The 24,824-nt window shown below is 30.4% G+C and overlaps 1 protein-coding gene and 1 long non-coding RNA gene across 2 annotated transcripts in view; one reads left to right on the top strand and one right to left on the bottom strand.

Annotated features, from left to right (window-relative positions):
* Positions 1–6,558, top strand: part of LOC148309262 (uncharacterized) — a 31,223-nt gene extending 24,665 nt beyond the window's left edge. The window contains exon 3 of the long non-coding RNA XR_015837570.1: positions 5,682–6,558. This is a non-coding gene — a long non-coding RNA (uncharacterized LOC148309262). The remainder of the gene's footprint in view (positions 1–5,681) is intronic.
* Positions 1–24,824, bottom strand: part of Shaw (potassium voltage-gated channel shaker cognate w) — a 117,385-nt gene that overhangs the window by 71,999 nt on the left and 20,562 nt on the right. The window contains exon 2 of the mRNA XM_088260393.1: positions 22,031–22,241. Within this exon, the coding sequence (XP_088116519.1) occupies positions 22,031–22,239 (209 nt within the window). The 5' untranslated portion in view covers positions 22,240–22,241. The remainder of the gene's footprint in view (positions 1–22,030; positions 22,242–24,824) is intronic.

Genomic DNA, 24,824 nt, shown 5'->3' with positions numbered 1-24,824 from the left:
AAACAATACCTTTTCTTCAAAATGCAAAAACAACACTTTCTGCCCTGTAGCGGGCAAATATTAAGTTAAAAAATATGCCTCTTTTGCTGGGATATAGTATATTTTCTGGGCATTTCGAAAACATGCACAACTGAAAATTGACGATTTTTGATTTATGACGTTCTTGGAAGGAGTGAGCGATATGTAAATACATATGCACGTCACTTAACATACCCACCACGCGTTGGGATGATAGCGCACTTAATCCAAACGAGTTTCAAGGGTGGCAAAATGGCCAATTTAAAGTAGGGTTAATTGCAGATAGCGTGATTGGTTGCGGATCGGGCCGCACGTGCAAATTGGTGCAATTTAAATTCACATCTGTAATTATTTCGGTCTTTTGGCACCGTGGGCTGTTTCTATTTTGATCATAGTTTAAATTTCCGTGGGATAAATAAAACATAGTAAGTAATACCAAATTTATCTTTTGACCTGAATTAAACAAAAATTAAACATTGGGTCGAATTCGGTAGTTAGTTAGGTGTATTCATAAATTTACAACATTTTGAGTGTGTCCAAATACTTGTTCACAAAATCTGGATTATCTCCAATTATAAGAGTTATTTTTATAAAATATTATAATAATATGAAAATAACTCCTGTAATTGAAGATAATCCAGATTTTGTGAATAAGTATTTGTACACACTCAAAATGTTGTAAATAAATTATCTGGTCAAATTATAAGCTTTAAAAATAAAAAAAAGACATATTTTGGCGTTTCTCATGTGTGTGATTATAATCCAGGATTCGGACCTCACGTACTAATAAAATGGTTTCTGCTAAAAAAAAGCTTCTTTTTATCTCACCAATAGATGTCTCTAGTGAAACTCTAGTGATTCAAGAACAATGTTTCAAAATTGGTTCATATATTATATTTAGAACTTCCAAGAATTTGAGTTGTGTTACACGTGTGTAAAGTGATCACTTAAACCAGCCTATGACGGTCGTCAGCCCCGTAAATTCAAATAATAAAAAGAATATAGAAGTCTGGAGTTCCATATTCTTCTTCATCTTTGATGAGATGTCAAAAAATAATATATTCATAAATTTTATTAATTCTTTTATTATTTCGTTGACTATTTAAATATTTTTTATTCTTACTTTGTTCATTGTTTTACAAATAATGTAACTTTTTCGTCATATGAACCTTGCAGGTTAGCACATTTCTCCCAAATGTTTAGGACAATAATGAAATAAATAATTTCGTTATCTGATTCGGCAGTCACTTTGTGGTAATATCCATTTATTTTAAATTAAAATTTTACTTAGTAAATGCACTATTTCTTAAAATCTACTGTGATAGTAGAAAATACCAGAGTATTTTCTTTATTTGATTTTTTTGAAAAAACACAGTTTTTTCAGGAAAATTAATTTAAAAAATACGTCGGATGAAAACGAATTTGCGCCAAATAACGTAAAGTAATCAAGCGGATGCCGCAACTTCCCGGGTGTCTAAAGTGCCGTGTACACAAAGCAATATGTCTAACACTCTGGCAACTACAATCTACCATCCTGGCATGTGGTATTTTGACGTTTCATGCATATTCAATGCTCGTGTGTAAACACCTCCTCGGGTTGCTGCGACCCGGGTACACGGTATCTGTGTACAACGACCCATAGGGTGTTTTTTTAGAAGTATATAAATTAAAATTTCCCGTAATAAATTGATGCTGGCACCCGCCGTGTGATATGTTGCGCCATTTTGTTGAAACCATAGCTTTGTAACATCAATGCCATTCAACTGAGGTACAAAGAAGTCAGTTATCATGGTTCTGTAGCGCTCTCCATTGACCATAGCGTTCCAGCTGGCATCGTCTTAAAAACATATATAGTGGCATCCGCCATGTGACATGTTGCGTCATCTTGTTGAAACTTCAGCTCTGTCACATTAATGCCATTCAACTGAGGTACGAATAAGTCAGTAATCATGGTTCTGTAGCGCAGTCCATTGACCGTAACATTCTGGCCGGCATCGTCTTAAAAAATATCGGCCAATGATTCCACCTGCCTATAAAACACCAAACAGTGATTCTAATGAATGTAGGGGCGCCTCGAAAAAAGTTTCTGGGTTTTCTCCACTCCAAATTTGGAAATTCTGTTTATCGACATAGCCTTATCAGAAAATGTGTCTTATCAGTGAACGAAATATTGCGTTGAAAAAGAGGATCAAGCTGAATATTGTTTTCGGCCCATTCACCGAACCTACGACGTGGAGAATGGTTATTCAGTCTTTTTATGGTGAAATGGCAAAACATACTGACTAAAAATTATCTGTCAACTGTCAAATTGACAGGCTGACTGAAACAATGTTGTCAGTTTAAAAATCAACCTCTAAAAAACAACATCCTTTATTATGAAACGGTAAGCAAGATTTAACCAACTACTTTTCAAGCTGTGTTGCCATAGCGGAATAATAAATTCCCCCAAAGCGACTGGACTAATAATGTACATGTATATAAGGGAAAATTAAAAAATGTTTTCTACGTAGGAACTTGAATTACCTCCCCTAAGGATAATATATTATTAAAGTTTTTGAAATTGGTCGACAGAGTGAATTAGGTACATAATTTAAATTTTACACGAGAAAAAAACCCTAATGTATGAAAATGTTTTAATGGATGCAATGAAATTGAATGCATTAAAAAACCATGGATAATAAATGTTCGAATGGTGATGTAAGGAATGAATGCTGGGTTGAGATGAGTATTATCGACAAAATTAACAAAGGCGTGTTGACATGGTTTGGGTATGTGGATCGAATGAGTGAAGAAAGAACAGCGTAAAAAAATATGGAGCGAATGTAGTTAGAAGACCGATAATAATATGGCATGGTAGAGTATTTTAAATACTTGAAAGTGGTGGGGTCAAGATATGAAATATTCATCGGGTATGTATGAGAATACGCATGAATGTGGAGGAGGTAAAGATTTCTTGCAACAGTATCAATGTGGCATTCTATTCTCTTTGCCTACACCTGCAGAAAAGCAGCGTGGTGGTTAGTTAGTTTTTTTTTCAAATTTAATATTCTCGTTCATACGTAAGAACGAAGAAAAAGTATATGAAAAATATCTGCTTTCCAAAAAATATTATTATAACTCATATAGGTAATAGTGAGATAAAATAAAGAAAAAAAACAGTTTATATGTAAATACATACACAAACACACATAAATTTAATGTTAACATAATTTATATTTGAAGCACTAACTTTTTGATTTTCCATTTTATAATTAAAATGTATTTTTTATATAATTTGCCAATCAACACAAAAAAACTAAGCCAATTGAGATCTACCGAAGCTCCTTTGCCTAACCGTCAAAATATTTTGAAGTAAACAGTGTTTGAATATTAATCGGTCTTGATAAAGAATCGGTTAGCTCCGAAACCGGTAAACATTATAATTAAGTTATAATAAAATATTTATAGTGATTTTAAAACCAAGTTACATTTGGATTATTAATATAAACAAATTTTGGTTTTGGTTTTTAAGCGCGTGGGGTGAAAAGCGATGCTGTTTAATTAGAAAAAATGGTTGTTTTCTCTTAAGGGTAGGATATAGAAGAAAAAAAAATTCTTCACCTCTTTTTGAATGGTTCAATCAACTGGATGATTTTAAACATGATTTGAGTACACACACAAGTATCGAATAAATGAATATCTCTATTAATTGATTCGGCAGTCACTTGTGGTAATATTAATCCATTTTTGATAAAAGTTTTACTTGGTAAATACCACGTTTTCTTAAAATCTGTTATGACACGTGTTTCGATGCATTCCGGATCATTTGCAAACTTGCTTTCTGTTTACTATGCAGATTGATAAATTAGTTAACGTTACCGGAATGACGTAGAGAAGTTGCACATCCCAAAGGAAACCCAGCAAGGAAATGTGCATTTTCACGGTTTACGTTTGAAGATTCCCATAGTGTATTAAATATACCAAGTCAAATAATGCGATTCAGCCAACTTCGGGGATGCTTCTAAGGACGATGTTTCCTCGCGGAAAGTTCAACCGAATTAAGTTACTGCATACTGCAATAGTGCATTTACCAGTATGACTCAAACATAGAATTCTGAACCTTGCAGTCATGGCAACTTGTATTATTCATTTACGTTTAATCTAGGAGCATATTTAGCTACGTAATATGTTGATAGCGGGAAATTTGTGAATTTAGTTGTTTTTAAATGTAAAAAATATACGAGTACATTTAAAAACAATACGATTTATTGAGACAGAAGTGGTAGGTAGTGAGGTAAGCAAGGTACTACTACGTAAGGTAGGGTAGGTACTGTTTACGATATTTGTGAGTTACGATAGGCACTGCTTTTCTGCCTATGTGGAATGCACTGCCAGTATATTTTGTGATTCCATATGTGATTGATGAAATAAGTAAACAAATAAAATTGAATATTTTACATTACACAAATTATGTGCCAAAAAATTATCATACCCGCACTCTTCTATGGCTCCAATATCTCTATCTTTCCATATTCATCTTCATCTTTGTTGAGATGTAGAAATGAAAAAAAACGTTTATGATATACAATTAAATACGACATGGCCGAATGATGCGATCTATTTCAGATATAACCTTTTCCATTATCCATTTATGAATAAGTCTTCTAAATTAAGCTTTTATTTTTAACGACTTTGGTGATAATGAATCAGGTTGTACAACTTTCTATTATAATTACCTTCGCAATTCCACAAAACAGATTTAAGATATTTCATTTTATTATTATTATATTTAAGTAATTTTATTTTATTTTATATTTAAGTCATTGTAATATAACTTTTTCTTACAATTTTAATTAATTTTCTAGATATTTCCGCTTTTACAATCTTAAAATTAATAACGCAGTTCTCTCCAACAAAGATTCTAAGTTCTTGGAGGGGAACTTACACATATATTTTATTGTTTTGATTGTTGGTTACATAATCCATTTGATAAATTGATTTTTTTAGTATATTATTTTTTGACATCTCATCAAAGATGAAGAAGAATATGTAAGTCTGAGCATTTACGGGGCTGACAACCGTCATAGGCTAGTTTAAGTGATCACTTTACACACGTGTAACATTCACCAATTCTACCCATTATTGACAACCACACTACTCAAATTCTTGGAAGTTCTATATATATGAACCAATTTTGAAACAATATTCTTGAATCACTAAAACTTCACTAGAAACATCTATTGGTGAGATGAAAATGAGTTTTTTATTGAGCAGAATCTCTTTTATTAGTATGTGAGGTCTAAATCCTGGATTATAATCACACACATGAGAAACGCCAGAAAATATCATTTTCATTTTTATTATTTAAACTTATAATTTGTCCAGATAATTTATTTACAGCATTTTGAGTGTTGAACACACTCACACAAAATGTTGTAAATATTTTTTAGTATTTTATGTATGTCTCATTTTTTTTTATCTTTGGTTATTGAAGCACATAGTTCACAAATATTTTAATATCTTTTGGAATTGTATGGTATTGCATTTTGGTATTGTAAAGTCATGTTGGTATCATACGTTGGTAAATTATTTAAAGAAATATGTACGTAAGGGTTATTCAATTCCTTTATTTGTTCTGCAGTAGATCCTTCATATTCCCGATTACAGAATTTTCTATTTTCCAGCTCCCGGGTATATTGAATGCAAATCAACCCTGTGTCTCTAAAAGCAATATTCCTTGACTCTATGCTTGTGCATTGATTGCATTTTTGGTTTGCTGCGACCATCTCCCAGAGGAAATATAAAGATACCACAAAACGTATTCTTCATTTCAAAACTATCTCAGGCAAATTGTCGAATCATTATATTATAGATATAGAAGTAATAATGGATATGGTCTTAGGAGCAAAGAGAAAAAGGTGTAACGGAGTGTGTGGAAGTTTTTGGTAAGGGATTGTAATTAACTATTGAGTATTTTAATGTTTTTAATGTTTTAGAATTTAATAAACCCTGATGATGACAAGGTTCTTATCGAAACCGGTTGGTTAAAGTGTACTTATAATAAAAAAAAGTGGTTAAAACAAAATTGTTTAATTTTATATAGTTAATAAAATGTGCCACAAAGTATCTGCGAAAAACATTCAAAAAAAGAAAAAGATGTCATAGAATGCAAGATCAACGCACATGATGAATGCTTAGAACAAATGCATGAATTTTTATATCTAGAAGGCGTGTTTTCAAAGGTTAAAAAAAAGGTAAAAGATATTGGAAAAAGGGTGAATACAGGGTAAAATATAATATATGTAGTACTAGGTCCTACGTTACATTTCCATTATAAATGATTTTAAATAATTAGGAATTTTACATTGTAAAATTGTTACGTTTTGGTACTATTTAATGATTTTATATTGGTTTTAAACATAGAATTGGTCACGTTTTGTCGCAACTTTAATTAAGATTTCGATATAATACAGCAAACAGAACAGACATTGGAAATGTAACTTTTTGGCGAGGATCTCCACATATGGTGCTTTGAATAGAGTGATTACAAATTAAAATATATCCATGGAAGCTAAACTGGCAGTTCACGACAGAGTGCTAGTACCGAGGCAAGGTAACGAAACATGAAATTGTCAAAAAAAAGGGTAAGAGTAAAGTAAACGCTGTTTAAATGCGTTTCCTCAGACGAATGTGTGTAAAATTATGTAGATTACCCAGAGCTTTTATCACTCATCAATTTTGGTGTCCCGGGAGCACAGACTAGAAACAAAACATTATTTTTAAATCCCTAAAATGCACGCCAAGTCCTACCAAAATTAATTTCTAAATCGAGCTTGCAATATGTGCAATGTAATGCTTAATGAAATAGACATCAATAATGTTTCTTTTAATACGTTTAAGAGAAATATTTGATAAAGAAAATTTCCATTATTTGATAAAAACACTTAATGTAAGTTTATTACATAGTTATACTTTAATGTACATGACAGTTAATTTTTTTTTAGTTTTAGATCACTTAAGTGAAAACTTGTAAATGGAATAAATTTTTTTAAAATTTTATCATATTATGTTATTTTTGTATATATTCTGTTGGTTTTCCAATAAATAAATAAAAAAAATCGTTGTATGAACAGAATAAAAAATGAAGATATAAGAAAGAAATGTAAGGTTTAACTACGGATAGTTAAAAAGATAAAGTACAGTTATTCAAGGTGGTATAGACATGTGGAGCGAATGGATAACAAGAGAATAACTGAATGAGTCGGGTTGTGGTCCCGTGGTTAGTGTCGCGGACTCTTAAGTCAAGTTTCTCGGTTCGAACCCACTCTACCACAATTTGATACCTATTTATTATAATGAGCCGTTTAGGCTCACAGAAATAGCATGAAATTGAAATATTTGTGTAAATAATAAATACACAAATATTATCTTTTATTTAAAAAAAATATATTTTTGACAGTATTTTTGGCAAATGTGAACGGGAGAAAAGAACTAGGTTTTGGTAGGACATATTTATGAGGCGAATGTAGTTGGAAATGGAAGCAGAAAAGACCGAGGAAAACTTTGATCAAGTATTTCAAATACTTGAATGTAGTGACTGGTTAGGTTAAGAGACGGAAAGATTGCCGGGTATGTATGAGAAGTTACCTGAATGTGGAATATGTACCTGAATGTAGAAATCATCGATTGTTTTTTTTTAAATCATTTATTCTCATCTCTAGGTACCTATTAGTCAGACGAAAAATTTATCCAGAGCTTTGGCTTGGTTTTTGTATTATTTTTAACGAAATCGCTACTTTTTGTAAATATTTTAATTTCATTCCTCTGTTTTTTGGGTAAATCCTCCTTAATGGTTTTCAATCGAAAAGATTTTCATTTTAAAAGGTTTATTTTTAATTAAAATTAAACTACTTCATTCGTTTAGACAAAAACATAATTAAGGAAGAAAATGTATTTTCTTGAGTCATTAAAATTCATCAGATTACTTTCAGAAAATAACTATTAAGTTTTTATTTATGCTTCGTAGTTTTAATTTTTTAATGTTTACGTTTGAAAATAATATTAAAAACAAAATACTCAGAGAGCAAATATTCAATTATATAACAGTTATTTTACATTAAGAACCTAATATCATACAATAATATGTTATACGCTCTATTTCTAATGGGAAAATACCTTTTTATAATTATTTAGACAAATCTATCAATTAATTTCTTACCTATGAAAGGAATCCAACAACATTGCATAAATGAAATAAATCTTTCAAAAATAATATGTTGTCCGCCTCCATAGTGTAATAGTCATCAAGCTCAACTACCGTTCTAAACGTTTTGCGGTCAATTAAATAAAAGTGATTTTTTCACTCTAATATATATTCAATATTACCCTGAACTGGTACTTGAAGGGAAGGGTAATTATCTATAACCTAACTATGAGTATTTGAATGTTTTAGAATTAGTTCATAAACCCTGATGATGACAAGGTTCTTTTTGAAACCGGTTGGAAAAAGTGTACCAATAAAAAGTGGTTAAAACAAAGTTGTTTTATCTGCGAAAAACATTCAAGAAAAAAAAACTATTAAAATAATACACATCACTCTCAATCGCTTACCCGTTTCTTTCCTTTATCTGATACAATTTTTTATTTTATATTTTAGTGTTTTACTTATACCCTTTAATTTATAAAACGTTATAAATTCTTTTAAGAAAACTTAATACTAAATATCATCTCGTGTTTCGCGAATTACGTAGGTGAATAACAAATAAGGACATTTGAATAAAATTTTTGGTGGAGGAAATGAGATAAAGCAGGGAATTAGATGAATTTCTTATGAAGGCTCCAATTTGCACATTTTAAGTGGTCATTACTGGGGATTCAACGCTGTGCGATGGGCAACTTTTCATTTGTAAGTTATTACACGAGAAATATCCGCTTATATCATAAAATTATTCCATCATATTTTAGATGTTAAATGGGGTTTAAACTTGAACTAAAACGTTTAATTTTTTAAACTTAAATTGTTTATTATATTAATATTTACATATAATTTTTTTTTTTATGAAAATGGTAAAATAGCTATAATAAAAAAGAGGTTACAAAGTTGTCATACTCTGTTTACTCTCCACCAATAAATAACCTAGTTATGTTATGGGTGGGGGGTGAACGGTGCATGACATTTTTTTTTCTGTATATATAATGAATATGTATATGTGTATATATATATATATATATATATATATATATATATATATATATATACATAAATATATGTATGTATGTGTGTATGTATGTATATTTATAAATATATTTCGAACTTCTTACCTAGAAAAAAATCCCTTAACCACCCTCATTAATTCCTCTCTGTTCCTTCTCCCCTTGCTCAATCTATTATTTTATATAATACCCTTTTTTTAATCTCTGAATGTTTTTTAATAGTTTTATTAAATAAATGTGTAATTGTTGAATTGGCTTTTTTTAACGTAACTATTTTTTGTTAATGTAATGTAATTTTTATTATTGTTAGTGTAACTGTTGTTTATTATATCATTTTTAATATGTAAGCTGTACAATTCCCGAATAAATAAAAAAAAATAAAAAAGCATATTTATACTTACTAACTAACCCTCACGCCGCTTCCTAACAGGGGTAGGATGATAGAATAGAACGCCGCACACGACTCTATCATTGCATAACATTCGTCACCTTCCACATTCATGCATCTCTCATGGTCTTCCCCTGCTTCTATTTTCAACTAAATAATCCTAATAAAGTTGATTTGCTGTTGTTTCACCGTTCACATGCCCACCATCTTAACACACGTTTCTTAATTTTATTTTCAAACATCTACAATATATCATTTTGCCACCACTTTGTCTGAGAGATCGCATTTTGACTGCATTTAATATTTTTTATCATTCTTTTGACATGTTTCGCTTCCATGCATAAGGAGGTTAAACCACGACTCCGTTGTGTACTGCCAGTTAAGATTTCGCTAATATGTTTTTAAAACTAATGAAGTTACCCCGACACTGCAGCGCGAGTGGTATGTTTGCCACAGCACGCCTACCACATTGGGATGGCCTGTTAAGGCACCGAGTGGCAGGCTTCCGGGAGAGGCTGATGAAGAGCTCCAACCTCATCATAAAGCGGCTTGTGGAGCACAGATGGGGGCTGGACATGTGGCGGCACTGGAGCGCAGTGCTGCGTTTGCCAGCTAGCTAATTTTCGTCTACATCTCTCCAAATTTATTATTATTTTTATTATTTTTTTTATTTATTTATTATTATTATTTTTTTCTTTCAATTTCTTATTTCTTTCTTATTTTTAATTTCATTGTTTAAATAAAATGTTGTAAAACATATATGGCTGACTAAGTATTGCACCCACCACTTAGTCAAGCTGGAATAAAGAGTTAAAAAAAAAAACTTATTTTCACTAAATCTGTTCCCAGCGCTCACTTTCTTTTCTATATTTTAAAAAAAAAACTTTTCACATCTAGAAAATATAATTTCCAAATGGACGAAACCATCTACCTATTCAATAATTTCTCCATTTACTAGTATTTCACATCCAGTTCTACATTCATCTCTCACGAATTATGTATTATCTCTGCCAACTCACATATAACACTAATAGCAAAATTCTAATTGCTAAGGGTGGTCCATCCCCTACAGAACGTGTTTTCCGAAGCGATACATCGTGTAATATTAGGAGGATTATGTTGTACACGTCTTAAGGGTCGTTGTCTCGACCTTTTATCATAATTGCTGACCAAATTTTCCCACGAATATAATATCGCCTTTCTTTATGTATTAATAGTTATATATCAATTTCACATCGATAGTTCGATCTTACTCTGTCGTGACTCGATCCAATCTATTAGCCATTGATAAATTAAATAAAAATGTGAGCGTACAATATTTTTGTATCCAAATGTATGTTTTCTGGGTTTGTCTCCATCAATGAGTTATTTACCGTAGAATGGGGCTACTTGAACTTTGATGTGTTACTTGAGCCCAGTACAAATAAAATATTTAAATCTGTATTCGGTCTACAATAATGAATGTATCGTGACAATAAGTGTCACCTATCAGGGAAACAATGAATCATGTCGATACTTTCATTATTGTAGACCAAATACAGATGTAATTTTTTTTTGTACTGGGGTCAAGTAACACATCAAAGTTAAAGTAATCTCGTTCTACGGTACATCAATTTTTTTTCATATCTTAATATATAAGCAAAAAATGGAAGCTGAAAATTTAAAGGCCTTACGACTCACCATAGGTTTAAGTGATTGCATTAACAATAATAATAATAAAACCCTTATCCGCACCCCAATGGTGCATAGGGCACTGCGTCATATAAACGCAGTGTTATCTTGATTGTTTACACATGAAGGGAAGGTGATCAGCCCTCCGCTTCAGGTACCAGTCCAGGGTAATATTGAATAAATACGACAGTGAAAAAATCACTTTTATTTATTTTACCCCCCTTGGGAATCGAACTCGGGACCTCCAGAACGGTAGCCGAGCGTGCTGACCATTACTGACTAAATTTGCGATTGTAATAAATAAGTGTGTCTAAAAACATAAACATTCACCATTACACCAATGATTGAAAGTCACACTATTCAAATTTTGGTTGTTATTAATAACCTTTGATTGACACCTACTGTGATTGAATTTGTTGTTTTTTACTTGTTTAATAATAATAATAAAATTGGATAACTTATATAGCGCCATTTTCGTAAAAAATACCTCAAGGGCGCTTCACTGAATACTGAATGGACCTGCCATTTCTCATTCCCACTTTTATTGTCCTTTTTAGAAAGTCGAGGGACTCGTCACGTGTTGTCCGGCTTTAGAAGCGTTCCCATGGCCATCATAAATCGGTACAGCATTTTATGATTCCCTATCCTAAAGGAAGAGGGCTTTTTAACATAGTCTAATTTGGTACTTCGTGAGAGTCGGGTGTAACATAACTTAACAGAGCTGTTTGGATGCACATGAGTATTGACTGTCGTATTGTTGTTTTTAAATAAACAAATATATAAATAGTCAATACCGTGTTTTAATTAATACTCGCTTCAGTCCAACCTGCCTCCTGACAAAAAGGAGACTAAAGTGTCCTGTTCAATGTGGACGTCATCAAGTGCACGCGTACGCTGATCACAAAGTGTCTTCGCGGTCATCGCGCACGCGACGCGTCCGTCCATAACATTACAATACGTATAAAGTGATGATTTTAACTATCCAACGACAGATCGTAAGCTCTGCTAATATCTAGACTACCATATTCTTTTTCATCTATTTTGAGATGTCAATAAATCTTTAAAAAAATGATCATTCTAAATCTTAATGATTTATATAATATCAAATTAAAAAAAATAGCCTTAACAAACCTTTACTTTTAGAGCCATATCTGCAAAAAAATAGCAAAAATATTGAAAATAAATGTGGAAAATAGAACACCCACACAAATATAACATGAATATTTCTTGAATTAATTTCGCGATTGGCGGGAATCGAACCTGCAACGCTCTTTTCTCTATTAAGTATTACTGTAAACATGTAAATTGCTTAACTTACTAAAAATTGTGTAACTTACTTGGTAAAATTAAAACATTTTGAGTGTGTCCAAATACTTGTTCACAAAAAGGGCTGACGGTCGTCAGCCTCGTAAATACCCAGACTTCCATATTCTTCTTCATCTTTGATGAGATGTCAAAAAATAATATGGTAAAATTAAAGTTGACCCATAAAGAAAGGGATCGTTAAGATGGTTTGAAAGAAAAAAAATGGTCGGCAATTCGGTAAGATTATATTTTTAACGATTCTACGCAAATTCTTACGCACGGTAGCGTGAGCGACTCATTTACGTACTAAACGGTTAGACCAAATCTGTTTTCTCTTCTGTCAGGCAAAATAAGATTACAAAACTTTAGAGAGAGCTTTTTCACCATAGAGAAAAATTTCCCATTTAAGACAAGAAAAGATTTAATCTAGTTGATATCTTAAGTATGTACAGTAGATAAAGCAGAGGAAATCGACGAAAATGGCTAGATTATCCCAATTTTAAATTAAACTGAAAATTGTTTTTCTATTAATTTGTTCTATGTGACTTTAGGCAAACTCTCGTTGGCAAAAAGCAGATAAAAATGTTTGGTAAATGAATTGAATTTTAATATATAATTTAAATTTGAAGCACTAACATGTAACTAAAATGTGTCTTTGTTTTAAAATCACTTTATATATTTTATTATAACTTAATTATAATGTCTACCGGTTTCGAAGCTAACCGCTTCTTTGTCAAGACTCGATTAAAACTGACTATATGATTAATGATTTATACTGATTAATACTTGGTATGACTACAGTCAAGACTGATTAATTGATCAGTCTTGATAAAGAAGCCATTAGCTTCGAAACCGGTAGACATTATAAACTAACTAACTAACTAACTAACCATCACGCCGCTTCCCCGCAGGGGTAGGCAGGGAGAATAGAGCGCCACACCACTCTGTCCTTGCAAACATTCTTCGCCTCTTCCACGTTCATGCATCTCCTCATACATACCCGCCGATTGTTACGACTAACCTAACCTAACCTTACCTAACCTAACCTGACCACTTTCAAGTATTTGGCATATCTGATCGTGCCATGTTTTTCTCGGTCTTCCTCTGCTTCTTTTCCCACTAACATTTGCCTCATAAATTTGTTTTATCGTTCTTTCCTCACTCATTCGTTCTACATGTCCAAACCATCTCAACACACCTTTCTTAATTTTATCGATAATGCTTATCTCAGCTTTGCATTCCTTCCTTTTTTCACTATTCGCACATCTATCATACATCGTTTTGTCGCACATTCTTCTGAGAGATCGTATTTCGACTGCGTTCAGTCTACTTTCATCATTATAGTTAAGTTATAGTAACATATTTATGGCGATTATAAAACAAAGTTATATTTTAATAATAAATTATAACATTTTGTAAAACTGTATTTAAAAAAAAAAGTTTCAAGTTGTGGCACCTATAATATGAACATTGATGTGTTAATATTCAAAGATAATTTTCACATTTGATTAATTTCACACATTATTATAAACATAAAACGTCGACAAACAAAAATGAGATTAATTTTAACCCTTACAATGCTCTGTCTGGAATTTCTAATATAAACATATACGAGTAATATGGTAACATCGTTACCGTTATACACCGGTCGTTAAAATATTATTACATTCCGTATTTCGACACAGACATTGTATTTTGTATTTTGTAATAATAACGAGCATGGAAATAAATAAATATTTACGTATGGCATGATAAATGTTTAGTCAGACTAATATTCTTGTTAATACAATGTAGTTAGGGATCTAACTTGTATTAAGGGATTTGAGTTTATTTAAAGATGATATATGTATTGACAATTAACAATGTTTACAATTATTTTGTGACGTCTCATCAAAGATGAAGGAGAATATGTAGTTTTAATAAAAGAGTTTCTGCTTAGTAAAAAGCTTCTCTTCATCTCACTAATAGATGTCTCTAGTGAAGTTCTAGTGATTCAAAAATAATGTTTCAAAATTGGTTCAAATATATATTCTTCTTCATCTTTGATGAAATGTAAAAAAATAATATGAAGAATATGGAAGTCTGGGCATTAACGGGGCTGACGACCGTTATAGGCTGGTTTAAGTATGCCAAAATACAATTCGAAACACAAAAACTAAATTATTTTTTGACATTTTAACATAGATAAAGAAAAATATTGAAGTCTGGGATAACGTCCGTCAAAGGGCTAACGATCTACATAGGCTAGTTTAAGTGATACTTTACACACGTGTAACATTCACCAATTCTACGTATGATTTACAACCACACCATTAAAATTCTTGAAACTTCTAGACATGTTGGTCAAACTCGAAACACAGTGCTTGACTTCGTTAGATTTCACTAGAGACATCTATGGTAGGATGAGGGAAGCTTTTTATCAAACAGAAACTCTTTCATTTGCATTTAATCATTTAAAAAAGCAAAGGCTTTGATTTGAACATATTACCTTTTTTAATAGATTTATATTATCCACTGACACTTCGTGATGGAATTGCATTTTTAATTTATTATTAGATTAAAACCAATATTTTTAGCTTTTCCACTTTTTTATTTGACCAGCGACCGGGTTTCGTCGTTACCGACATCATTTATTTTACCGACCAGTCTGATGATGTCGGTAACGACGAAACCCGGTCGCTGGTCAAATAAAAAAGTGGAAAAGCTAAAAATATTGGTTTTAATCTAATAATAAATTACCTTTTTTAATTATTATATTTCTACATAGGTGAATGAGAATATGGAACTATGAGTATTTACAAGGATTTTTACCTGTCATAGGTTGGTTAAGAGATTACTTTACACACGTGTAACATTGACCAATTTTACCCATTATTGATAACCAAATTCTTGGAAATTCTGAATATATGATGTAATTTTGAAGCATTGTTCTTGAATCACTAGAAATTCACTAGAGACATCTAATGGTGAATTAAAAAGAAGTATTTTATTGAGCAAAAACTCTTTTATTAGTATGTGAGGTCCGATCCTGGATTATAATCACATACATGAGAAACGCCAGAAAATATCATTTTCATTTTTATCATTTTGGCTTATAATTTTACCAATTTATTTATTTACAACATTTTGAGTGTGTCCAAATACTTGTTCATAAATTTGGATTGTCTCTAATTTGTTAACAATTAATTTTGAATTGTTTATTTTAAAATGCTTACAATTTATTTTAAAACTTATATGTAACTTTAATGCAAATAAACTTGATAACTTTGATATTCGCATATCGACTGCATTAAGTTTACTTTCTAAGAGGGGTCTCTTATTATAACTCCATGCTTCACTTCCATACATTGGGGTCGGTACCAAAACCTTACCCTTATGTCTATGGTTGTTGTGTATTGCCAGTTTAGCTTTCGCCAATAGAAGAGAAGATCTGCAGAACTGGTGTTTAAGGCGTAAAGTGTGCAAGCAGAAATTGATTTTTTGATTAATGTTGAAAAAACTAAAATCATGGTTTTTGAAAGAGATTAATGCAATTTGGATGTAGAATAGTAGCTAAATGGCGTATATTGTAACAAGTCTATAATTTTATATATTTGGTAAGTTTATTTTCAAGTGATGGAAAGATTTATCATGATGAAACAGAGTAAATGGTAAGCTGAATTCAAATAAAACCTAATTAATTAGTAAAATTTGTATGTATATATCCGTTATATATTAGTGCTACATCGCACTAATATCCTCCGGCAGTGTTAGGATAAGTTAAGCGAGATATCAAACTATTATATATTGGCGAAGTGCTTTGTTTGGTAGTTGTGAAACATTACAGGAGGTGATTACGGCTGACTTAAACGTAGTCGAACAATTTGATTACTAAATTTCAGATAATTATAAATCAGCTCTCAATACAATGAAGATTCAACGTTTGTTTTAAAAATACATTAATTTTACGTAAATGTAGCGGTTTTCAGAAATAATATTTAGTAAAATTCGTATAAACAAGTATATTTATTATCTAGGTTGACATTTTTTTTTCACAGTTGTATAATAGCACTTAATGAGTTTTATTTCATTATTTCATGACTCACGACTAGTTTCGAAAACTACAGAAGTTTTCATCTACAATTGAATGGAAAAAGTATACTTTTAGTTTTCACCTTGCTGAGCCAAGTATTGTTGGAATTTAGTATTTCAAATACATACAGTTGTAGCGTGCAGTAGTCAGAGTGAAGTAAATTAATTGCCACAGGTAAACATATAGTAACAAGTATCCCTGCACCATTCGATCGCGTACTTCGACCGTAGACCACGCAAAAGAATAAGTTGAAGATCACATAGATTGAATAGTTTTGAACATACCCGTATATAAATAGTTTTCCACGCCTGTTTATGGAATAAACATGTTATATTACTTATTATTATATTACACATTTTTCAGGCTGCGATATCTTAAAAATTACATACCGTAATATTTTTTCAAATTGTTTTTCGCGTTTTTACCGGGATAATTTAATTCGCGTGAATTTAAATAAAGGTTTTATGATATGGTGATTTGCCTTCCTAAAGGTAACATATTCCGGTTTAACTTTGTTACAGCTGCCGACATTTTTGCTGTCTGGATGTTACGAACTGCAGCTTTGGATGAAATTATTCGCCATTGTGTACGGAATGAAATTATATAAATGAAAGGTACACGGCCATGCGTGAATTTGAGGTGTACATGTAATAATATTCCATGCACGAATATAAGGATATTCGTAACGTTTTCCCTGTGAAATGTATGTGAGTAAAAATATAGAATGAGAAAAGTAATATATGTAAGTCAGGTTGCTAGTATATTTTTAGATTGAATTATTTTTTATATAAATAAATATAAGGCAATGAAAAAAGTTCTTAAGAAAATAAGATGAAAATGAAAGAAAATGAAAATGAAAGCAGGCGCCGTGGTGTAGTTGGGTAGACGCTCGACTGCGAAGTTTGATTCCCGCTGATTGCAAAGTAAATTCAAGTAAGATTTATTTCAATTGGTCTGCGTATTTTTGATGTATTTTTTTTACATTCACATTCCCTCTCCTTACTACCCTACCTGCAGACAACCCTCTTAAAGAAAAGCCTTTATGGGTTATTCCTAAAAAAAACAGAAAACAACTGGTTACCTATAAAAGAGAGACTTATAAAAAATATGTTTTTTAAAACATTTTTTACGATTAAATAAATTAATATTTAAAGTATAAAGAATTTTAATTAAAGAATCATTTACATGTCACTAAAAATAAGTTTCAAGTAAGACTGCTTAAAAAAACAGGATCGTAAAATGTATTATGGATAAGGGTTTGAAATTGCATGATGAGATCCCTGAATGTATGGAGAATGAAAAAAATAAATAAATAATGAATGTTTTTTATACCACTATGAGAAAATTGAAAAATGAGTGCTCCTATAGTGCTCATCGCGTCCCAGCTTATATATAGGAAAAATATCTAGAAATTTTAACATCCGATGTAAGAGCATACAAGATGTCTCAATTATAATAATGTCTTGAATTGAATTTGCCAATCATTTAATAGAAAAAAATCACCCATTTGCTACAAATAAAGGTCTAAATATATTACATACACGCACTAGAGGACTTTAGTTAGATTACTTAGAAATATTAAAAATTAAAAAGGCAATGAATCATAATTTACAATTAATAAATACGCAAGGATTCTCTAAAAGTCCGTTATTAAATATGTTTCCAATCACTCATCATCCCTAATCCCCTTTGACTGTGACTGCCAATCAACACAAAAAATAAAGCCACTTGAGATTATTTGCCTAGCCCTCAAAATATTTTGAATATTGTTAAGTAGATAGTGTTTTAGTATTAATCAGTATTGATAAAGAAACGGTTAGCTTCGAAACCGGTAGACATAATAATTACGTTATAATAAAATATTTATAGTGATTTTAAAACAAAGTTACATTTTATTTACAAAATAAAATAACTTTGCTTTTAACAACTTTTAGTGTAGATGCTTAACCCAGATGACAACAAGGTTCTTGTAGAATCCAGAAAAAGTACCAATAAAAAGTGGTTAAAAATTAAGAAGTTTTATTTTATAAATTAAAAAAAAATTCATTAAAAATGTGTATTAAGTTTAACTGTTTTTTATCAAAAGCTTTCATTGTATTTTTGTGAATCACATTTAAGTACAAAGCTCACCGGTAACCACTTTAAAGATTTAAGTGAAACTGAATGAGCGAATGTGAAATTTTGATGAGGGCACTTAGTAACTTTGATTTTGACTACCCCTACCCTACTTTTGAATGTATTTCTCTCTTAACTTGGGGTGTATTTAACATGGGTTGAGTTTGTATGATTACGTGAAAAATCTTGATTGTAAAGAAAACCGAATCAGAAATTTCGGGTCTAATTTTCAACTTCAGAGTAATTGAAGACAATTCCATCAATAAGACTTGTAATATTTGATATTTTTCATTTATTGATTTGGCATCAACTTTGTGGAAAAACGTGTTTTTAAATATGAAAAATACAATACTTGTATTGTATGAGACGATTATGGGTTAGTGATCTGAAGTTTTATTGAAATAATTTAGATCGATTGACGACGTTTTTTTACATATAAAAAATAATAATTATATATATTTAAAAAAAAAGTTAATAATATTAGTATGTAACCACTCACCGAACCAATAATATTAGTATATTACCACTCACCATATACTAATATTATTAACATTTTCGTAAAAAAATAAATAAGTAAAAATGACTAAGTAAAAAATAAATAAGTAAAAATGACTAAGCAAAGTAAATGCTTTAAATATAAATAATATTGAGAATAATAATTATAATATTAATTCTTATTATCCACGTCTGTAAAAGCGCTCTAAAGGTAGTATTTTATGAAAATGGCGCTATATAAACTATGGAAAACTATTTTTATTATTAAATATGTGAAATGCTCTTCCACCAGTGGTTAGAAATAATGAGAGGGAGATGATCTTTAGAAAAAATATTTGTTTGCTAAATCTTTTCCACTATCTTCGTCTCCGGAATTCATTCACAGTAAAGCTCCCTTGATGTAATATTTTACGAAAATGATGTTAATAATCTATTTTATTTTTATTTTTGTTATTTTTTTAAAACATTTCTTTGACAACGATAAACATACATGTTAAAACATATACTGTAAACATTTATCAAAAAAAAATTATAAACATAATTAACATATTTTTTTGTAGAGTGCCCATACTACCTTGTGTACCTTGTTGGTGGGGTTCTTTTTACATGCGTGTTTTGTGGTTTTGTTGTTTTTTTTATAAATTTTAACCTAATATACACACAAAAAAGAAAAAAAAATCAAATTAAAACATTTACAACTTTCATAGAACTAATTCTTGATCATTTACTCATTCCTTTATTTTGCCTATTATAATTACTATTGAAGTTCTTCATGTACAATATTTGGCTTCTTCTGCTCCATATAAAGCTCTGATAACGCTGCCTCTTCGTAAAGCCAGCTTATTTCTCGGCTGAACTTCAAATCTCCGTCAAATGTTCAACTAAGTAGATTGGAAAAGATCTTAGTGAACTTTTTGATAAAGATTTGCGGTTATTTTTGGAGGAAGTACTACTTCAACTTCTCTTCCTTCATCTATCTTTCTTTTGGTTACTTAAAACTTTGAAGAAAAAAAAGTTTGATTGTTATCATACAAAATTAAAAATAAGATGTATCGTTTGAAGCATGTAAATATCAGATTTCTGAGCAAGTGAAGCTGTCCGTCATGAACAATGCGTGTATTACTGTAACGATTAGCAGATGGCGCTGCCATTGCGGTTAAAAGCTGTTTAAAAATGTGTTTTACCTTTCATAAGATATGTGCTCATTTATTTCGTATAAATTTTTATCTGACATAGAACCAATTGATTAATAACTTTGTGTAGGAGACAATATTTTTTGAATTTAAACGTTTGCATTTTTGTTTGTATATCATTGATTATTTTTGTGAGGTATATATTTACATATATTTATATATATATATATATATATATATAATATATATATATATATATATATATATATATATATATATATATATATATATATATATATATATATATATATATATATATATATATATAAATATATTTATATATATATATATTATATATAAATATATATATATATATATATATATATATATATATATATATATATATACATAAATATAATTTATTTATAAATAAATACGTATTCGAATGCAACGTTGCGTCAAATTTCAAAGTAATCAATGGATAAATTAAGACGGTTGAATATGTTAAACAGACCTTTATTTACGTTTATAATTGTAAAAACACTTTCAATTTTCAATACGGAAAAAAGTTTTAAAAAATCACATACCCAATTAAAAGAAAATTAATATTAGGGTTAAAAGCAACACATTCAGTTTTCAGCTGAAAAAGTCAATCACTTTATTTATCAAATCTGTAGGGATTAAACCAATCTCTTCGCCCGATGTGCACATTATTGATGGATAGTGATTACCGACTAAAATATTTTCAGTGAAGCTTTTAAAATAATTAAAGAGCTTTAGTAATTAAGCACATCCAAAACGCAAGCACGCACATACACACACATATATATATATATATATAAATATATATATATATATATATATATATATATATATATATATATATATATATATATATATATATATATATATATATATATATATATATATATATATATATATATATATATATATATATATATATATATATATATATATATATATATATATATATATATATATATATACTCATATATTTATTTATTTATTTATATGGTGAGTGTAGTTGAAAACAGGAGCAGAGGAAAAATCAGAAGTTATATTTTATTTAAGCTTTTTACTGAGCAGAAATTATTTTATTAGTATGTGAGGTCGGAATCCTGGATTATAATCATATACGTGAGAAATGCCAGAAAAATCATTTCTGTTTTTATTATTTTAGCTTATAATTTGATCGGTTAATTTACTTACAACATTTTGAGTGTGTCCAAATACTTGTTTACAAATCTGGATTAACTCCAATTAAAGGAGTTGTTTTTTATTTTATTTATCCCAGACTTTGTTAAAAAATAGTTAGCAAAAATTAAAGAAAAGAAATAGTATTTAAACTGTATAAAATAAAACAACTTTGTTTTAACCATAAGTACATAAACCCCAATGATGACAAAGTTCTTGTCGAAACCGGTTGGAAAACGTGTAGTAATTAAATGTGGTTAAAACAAAGTTGTTTTATTTTATAAAGTTTATAAAATGTACCACAAAGTATCTGCGAAAAATATTCAAGAAATAGTATTTACACTATTTAGAAACCTGGTCTGTCAAGGAGCCTAGAGCTTCTGTATCAGATTGAGGAATATAGTTGGGAGAACTTTTAATGTTTACCTGTAGTAGTTGAGGACCTGCGCGAAGACCCCGGGGTGGCGGTCGAAGAAGTACTCGTTGAGGATGGGGTCGTAGTTGGCCAGCGCCTCCGTCAGGCGGGACAGCCTCGTGGCGGGGATCTTCTTCAGGGTGGCCTTGTACGTCTCGTGCCTGATGCCTCCCACGTTCAGCACCACGCGGTTCTCCGCGTCCATATTGATGAGATTCATCTCTGTGGGCAAAAAAACAAATTTACTTGTAAGTGAAAAGCTTTAAGAATTATGATTCGTCATCGTGTTTTTAGATTTGTCGTTTAATTTTCGCATTTGTTACATTTTCTCATGTTTTATATTTTCTCATTTGTTTATTTTTAATACGCTTCTAACCTTATGTTTTTCTAATTTATTTATTTTAAAAATGCTTATTATGCCTATTTATTATACCTATTTACTTTTTTAAATATTTTGCCATGTAATAGTACTAGTTTTAGTTATTTAAAAATATCTTTTTTGTTACTTTATTATTTGTGTTCCAGTCTTGTTAACCTTAATCTCATGTCCCAAAATGAGAAATAGAAATTACTCATTGGGAATATTGTATGTATATATGACTTTTGTATGTAATATGTTTTGAAAAAATAAAAAATAAAAAAACTCCATTTTAATTTATGTATTAAATGTTATATTGAACACTGATTTTTTGAGTCTAATTGTTGTATTTTATTGTTAAAAAAACAGATAAAAATCTATTTTGTTACAATTGTTTCGCCTAGTTATGGCATTTTCAAACGAATGTCAAGACATTCTTAAATTTAAAATAATAAATAATAATACAAAAAACCCTTATCCACACCTCAATGGTGCATAGGGCACTGTTTCATATAAATGCAGTATTATCTTGATCGTTTACACATGAAGGAAAGGTGATCAGCCCTTCGCCTCAGGTACCAGTCCAGGGTAATATTGAATAAATATCACAGTGAAAAAATCACTTATATTTATTTGACCCCCCTGAGAATCGAACTCGGGATCTCCAGAACGGTAGCCGAGCGTGCTGACCATTATAATATGGAGGTGGATATACCCTTTTTACTGGTTTAAAACAATGGAAAAATAGTATTGAATAATAGAACATTAAAATCATTCATTCATGAGTTGATGGTTTGATTCTCGGTAGAATGTAAAGAGTAAATCAAAAGCATAAGCATAAATCAATAAACTACAATTGTCTAGGTATTTACAGGGCTTATGACCTGTTAAAGATAACATATCGTAGTCGTTCAGGAGAAAGTGACCAACTTACAAAACGTAAAAATTTTAGGAGGGCCATTTAAGTCACTTTTGCTTGGCAACAAAATAAACATCAATGCAGTTAGTAATTTTAGACAAGACAATATACTCGTATTATGCTTCCAAGTTTATAATCCACTGGGATTTTTTTCAAGGCAATATTAAGCTAGTAGTGTTAGCTAGTGGTTTAAGTGATCACTTAACACACGTGGAACATTCACCAATTCTACCCATTATTGACATCCACACTACTCAAATTCTTGGAAGTTCTGTATATATGAACCAATTTAGAAACCTTGTTCTTGAATCACTAGAACTTCACTAGAGACATCTATTGGTGAGATGTAAAGAAGCTTTTTACTAAAACTCTTATATTAGTATGTGAGGTCCGAATCCTGGATTATAATCACACACATAAGAAACCCCTGAAAATACCATTTTCATTTTCATTATTTAAGCTTATAATTTGACAATTTATTTACAAAATAATTCAGTATTAAGTGTTTAATGTTGTAAATCAAAAATATAGCGTGCTTTCACTTTGGGCCTTATGTTTAAATATCCTGACTTCTATATAACCATATTTTTCCTTGTTGAAAAATCAATGTTTTTTTTATTGTGTTAAAAGAAAAACCTTAATATTATTTTGAACGGTCTAATTTGAATTGCAGTTAAACAAAGTTTGTATAAGTTCTCTTGTTTTCCAACTCCATTATGATTTTTATTTCCCAGTACACTTAATTTTCGTAGAAACTTGAAATATAAAATGCCCTTTTTAATTTAAACTTTTCCGTACTTGGAAATTTCATCATTCGTGAGCTCTCTACCGTTAATACTTTAACAACCTGAAATTACACTTGTTTAAAATTCTAACGAACTTATCGTCAACGAGAAAACTACATTTTATTCATCACCAACATTACAACTTGCATTTTTATCATATCCATAATTACAAATTCAAATTAACAATAATGTACCCCCATTGGGTTCATCCCGTGCCGAGGGCACATTGTATAATACTTAAACTCTCTAACAACATTTTTAGTGTGTCCAGATACTTGTTTACAAAATCTGGATTATCTCCAATCACAAGACTTATTTCCATATATTTTTTTTGACATCTCATCAAAGATGAAGAAAAATATGGAAGTCTGGGCATTTACGGGGCTGACGACCTTCACAGGCTGGTTTTAGAAACCACTTTACACTCGTGTAACGTTCACCAATTCTACCCATTATTGACAACCACACTACTCAAATTCTTAGGAGTTCTATATATATGAACCAATTTCATAACGTTGTTCTTGAATCATTAGAACTTCACTAGAGACATCTATTAGTAAGTAAAAAGAAGCTTTTTCTATATTATTCGATATTCTTCATCATCTTTGATGAGATATTAGGAAACAATATGAAAACAACTCTTTTAATTGGAGATAATCGAGATTTTGTGAACAAGTATTTGGACACACTCAAAATGTTGTTAAAGACAACATTTTGAGTGTGTCCAGATACTTGTTCACAAA

The sequence above is a fragment of the Brachycentrus maculatus genome, unplaced genomic scaffold (assembly GCF_059751285.1).
Source record: "Brachycentrus maculatus isolate JH-2025_06_01 unplaced genomic scaffold, ASM5975128v1 h1tg000134l, whole genome shotgun sequence".
Classification (NCBI taxonomy): domain Eukaryota; kingdom Metazoa; phylum Arthropoda; class Insecta; order Trichoptera; family Brachycentridae; genus Brachycentrus; species Brachycentrus maculatus.
The sequence above is the reverse complement of the archived record's forward strand: the minus strand, read 5'-3'. Positions and strand labels throughout refer to the sequence as shown.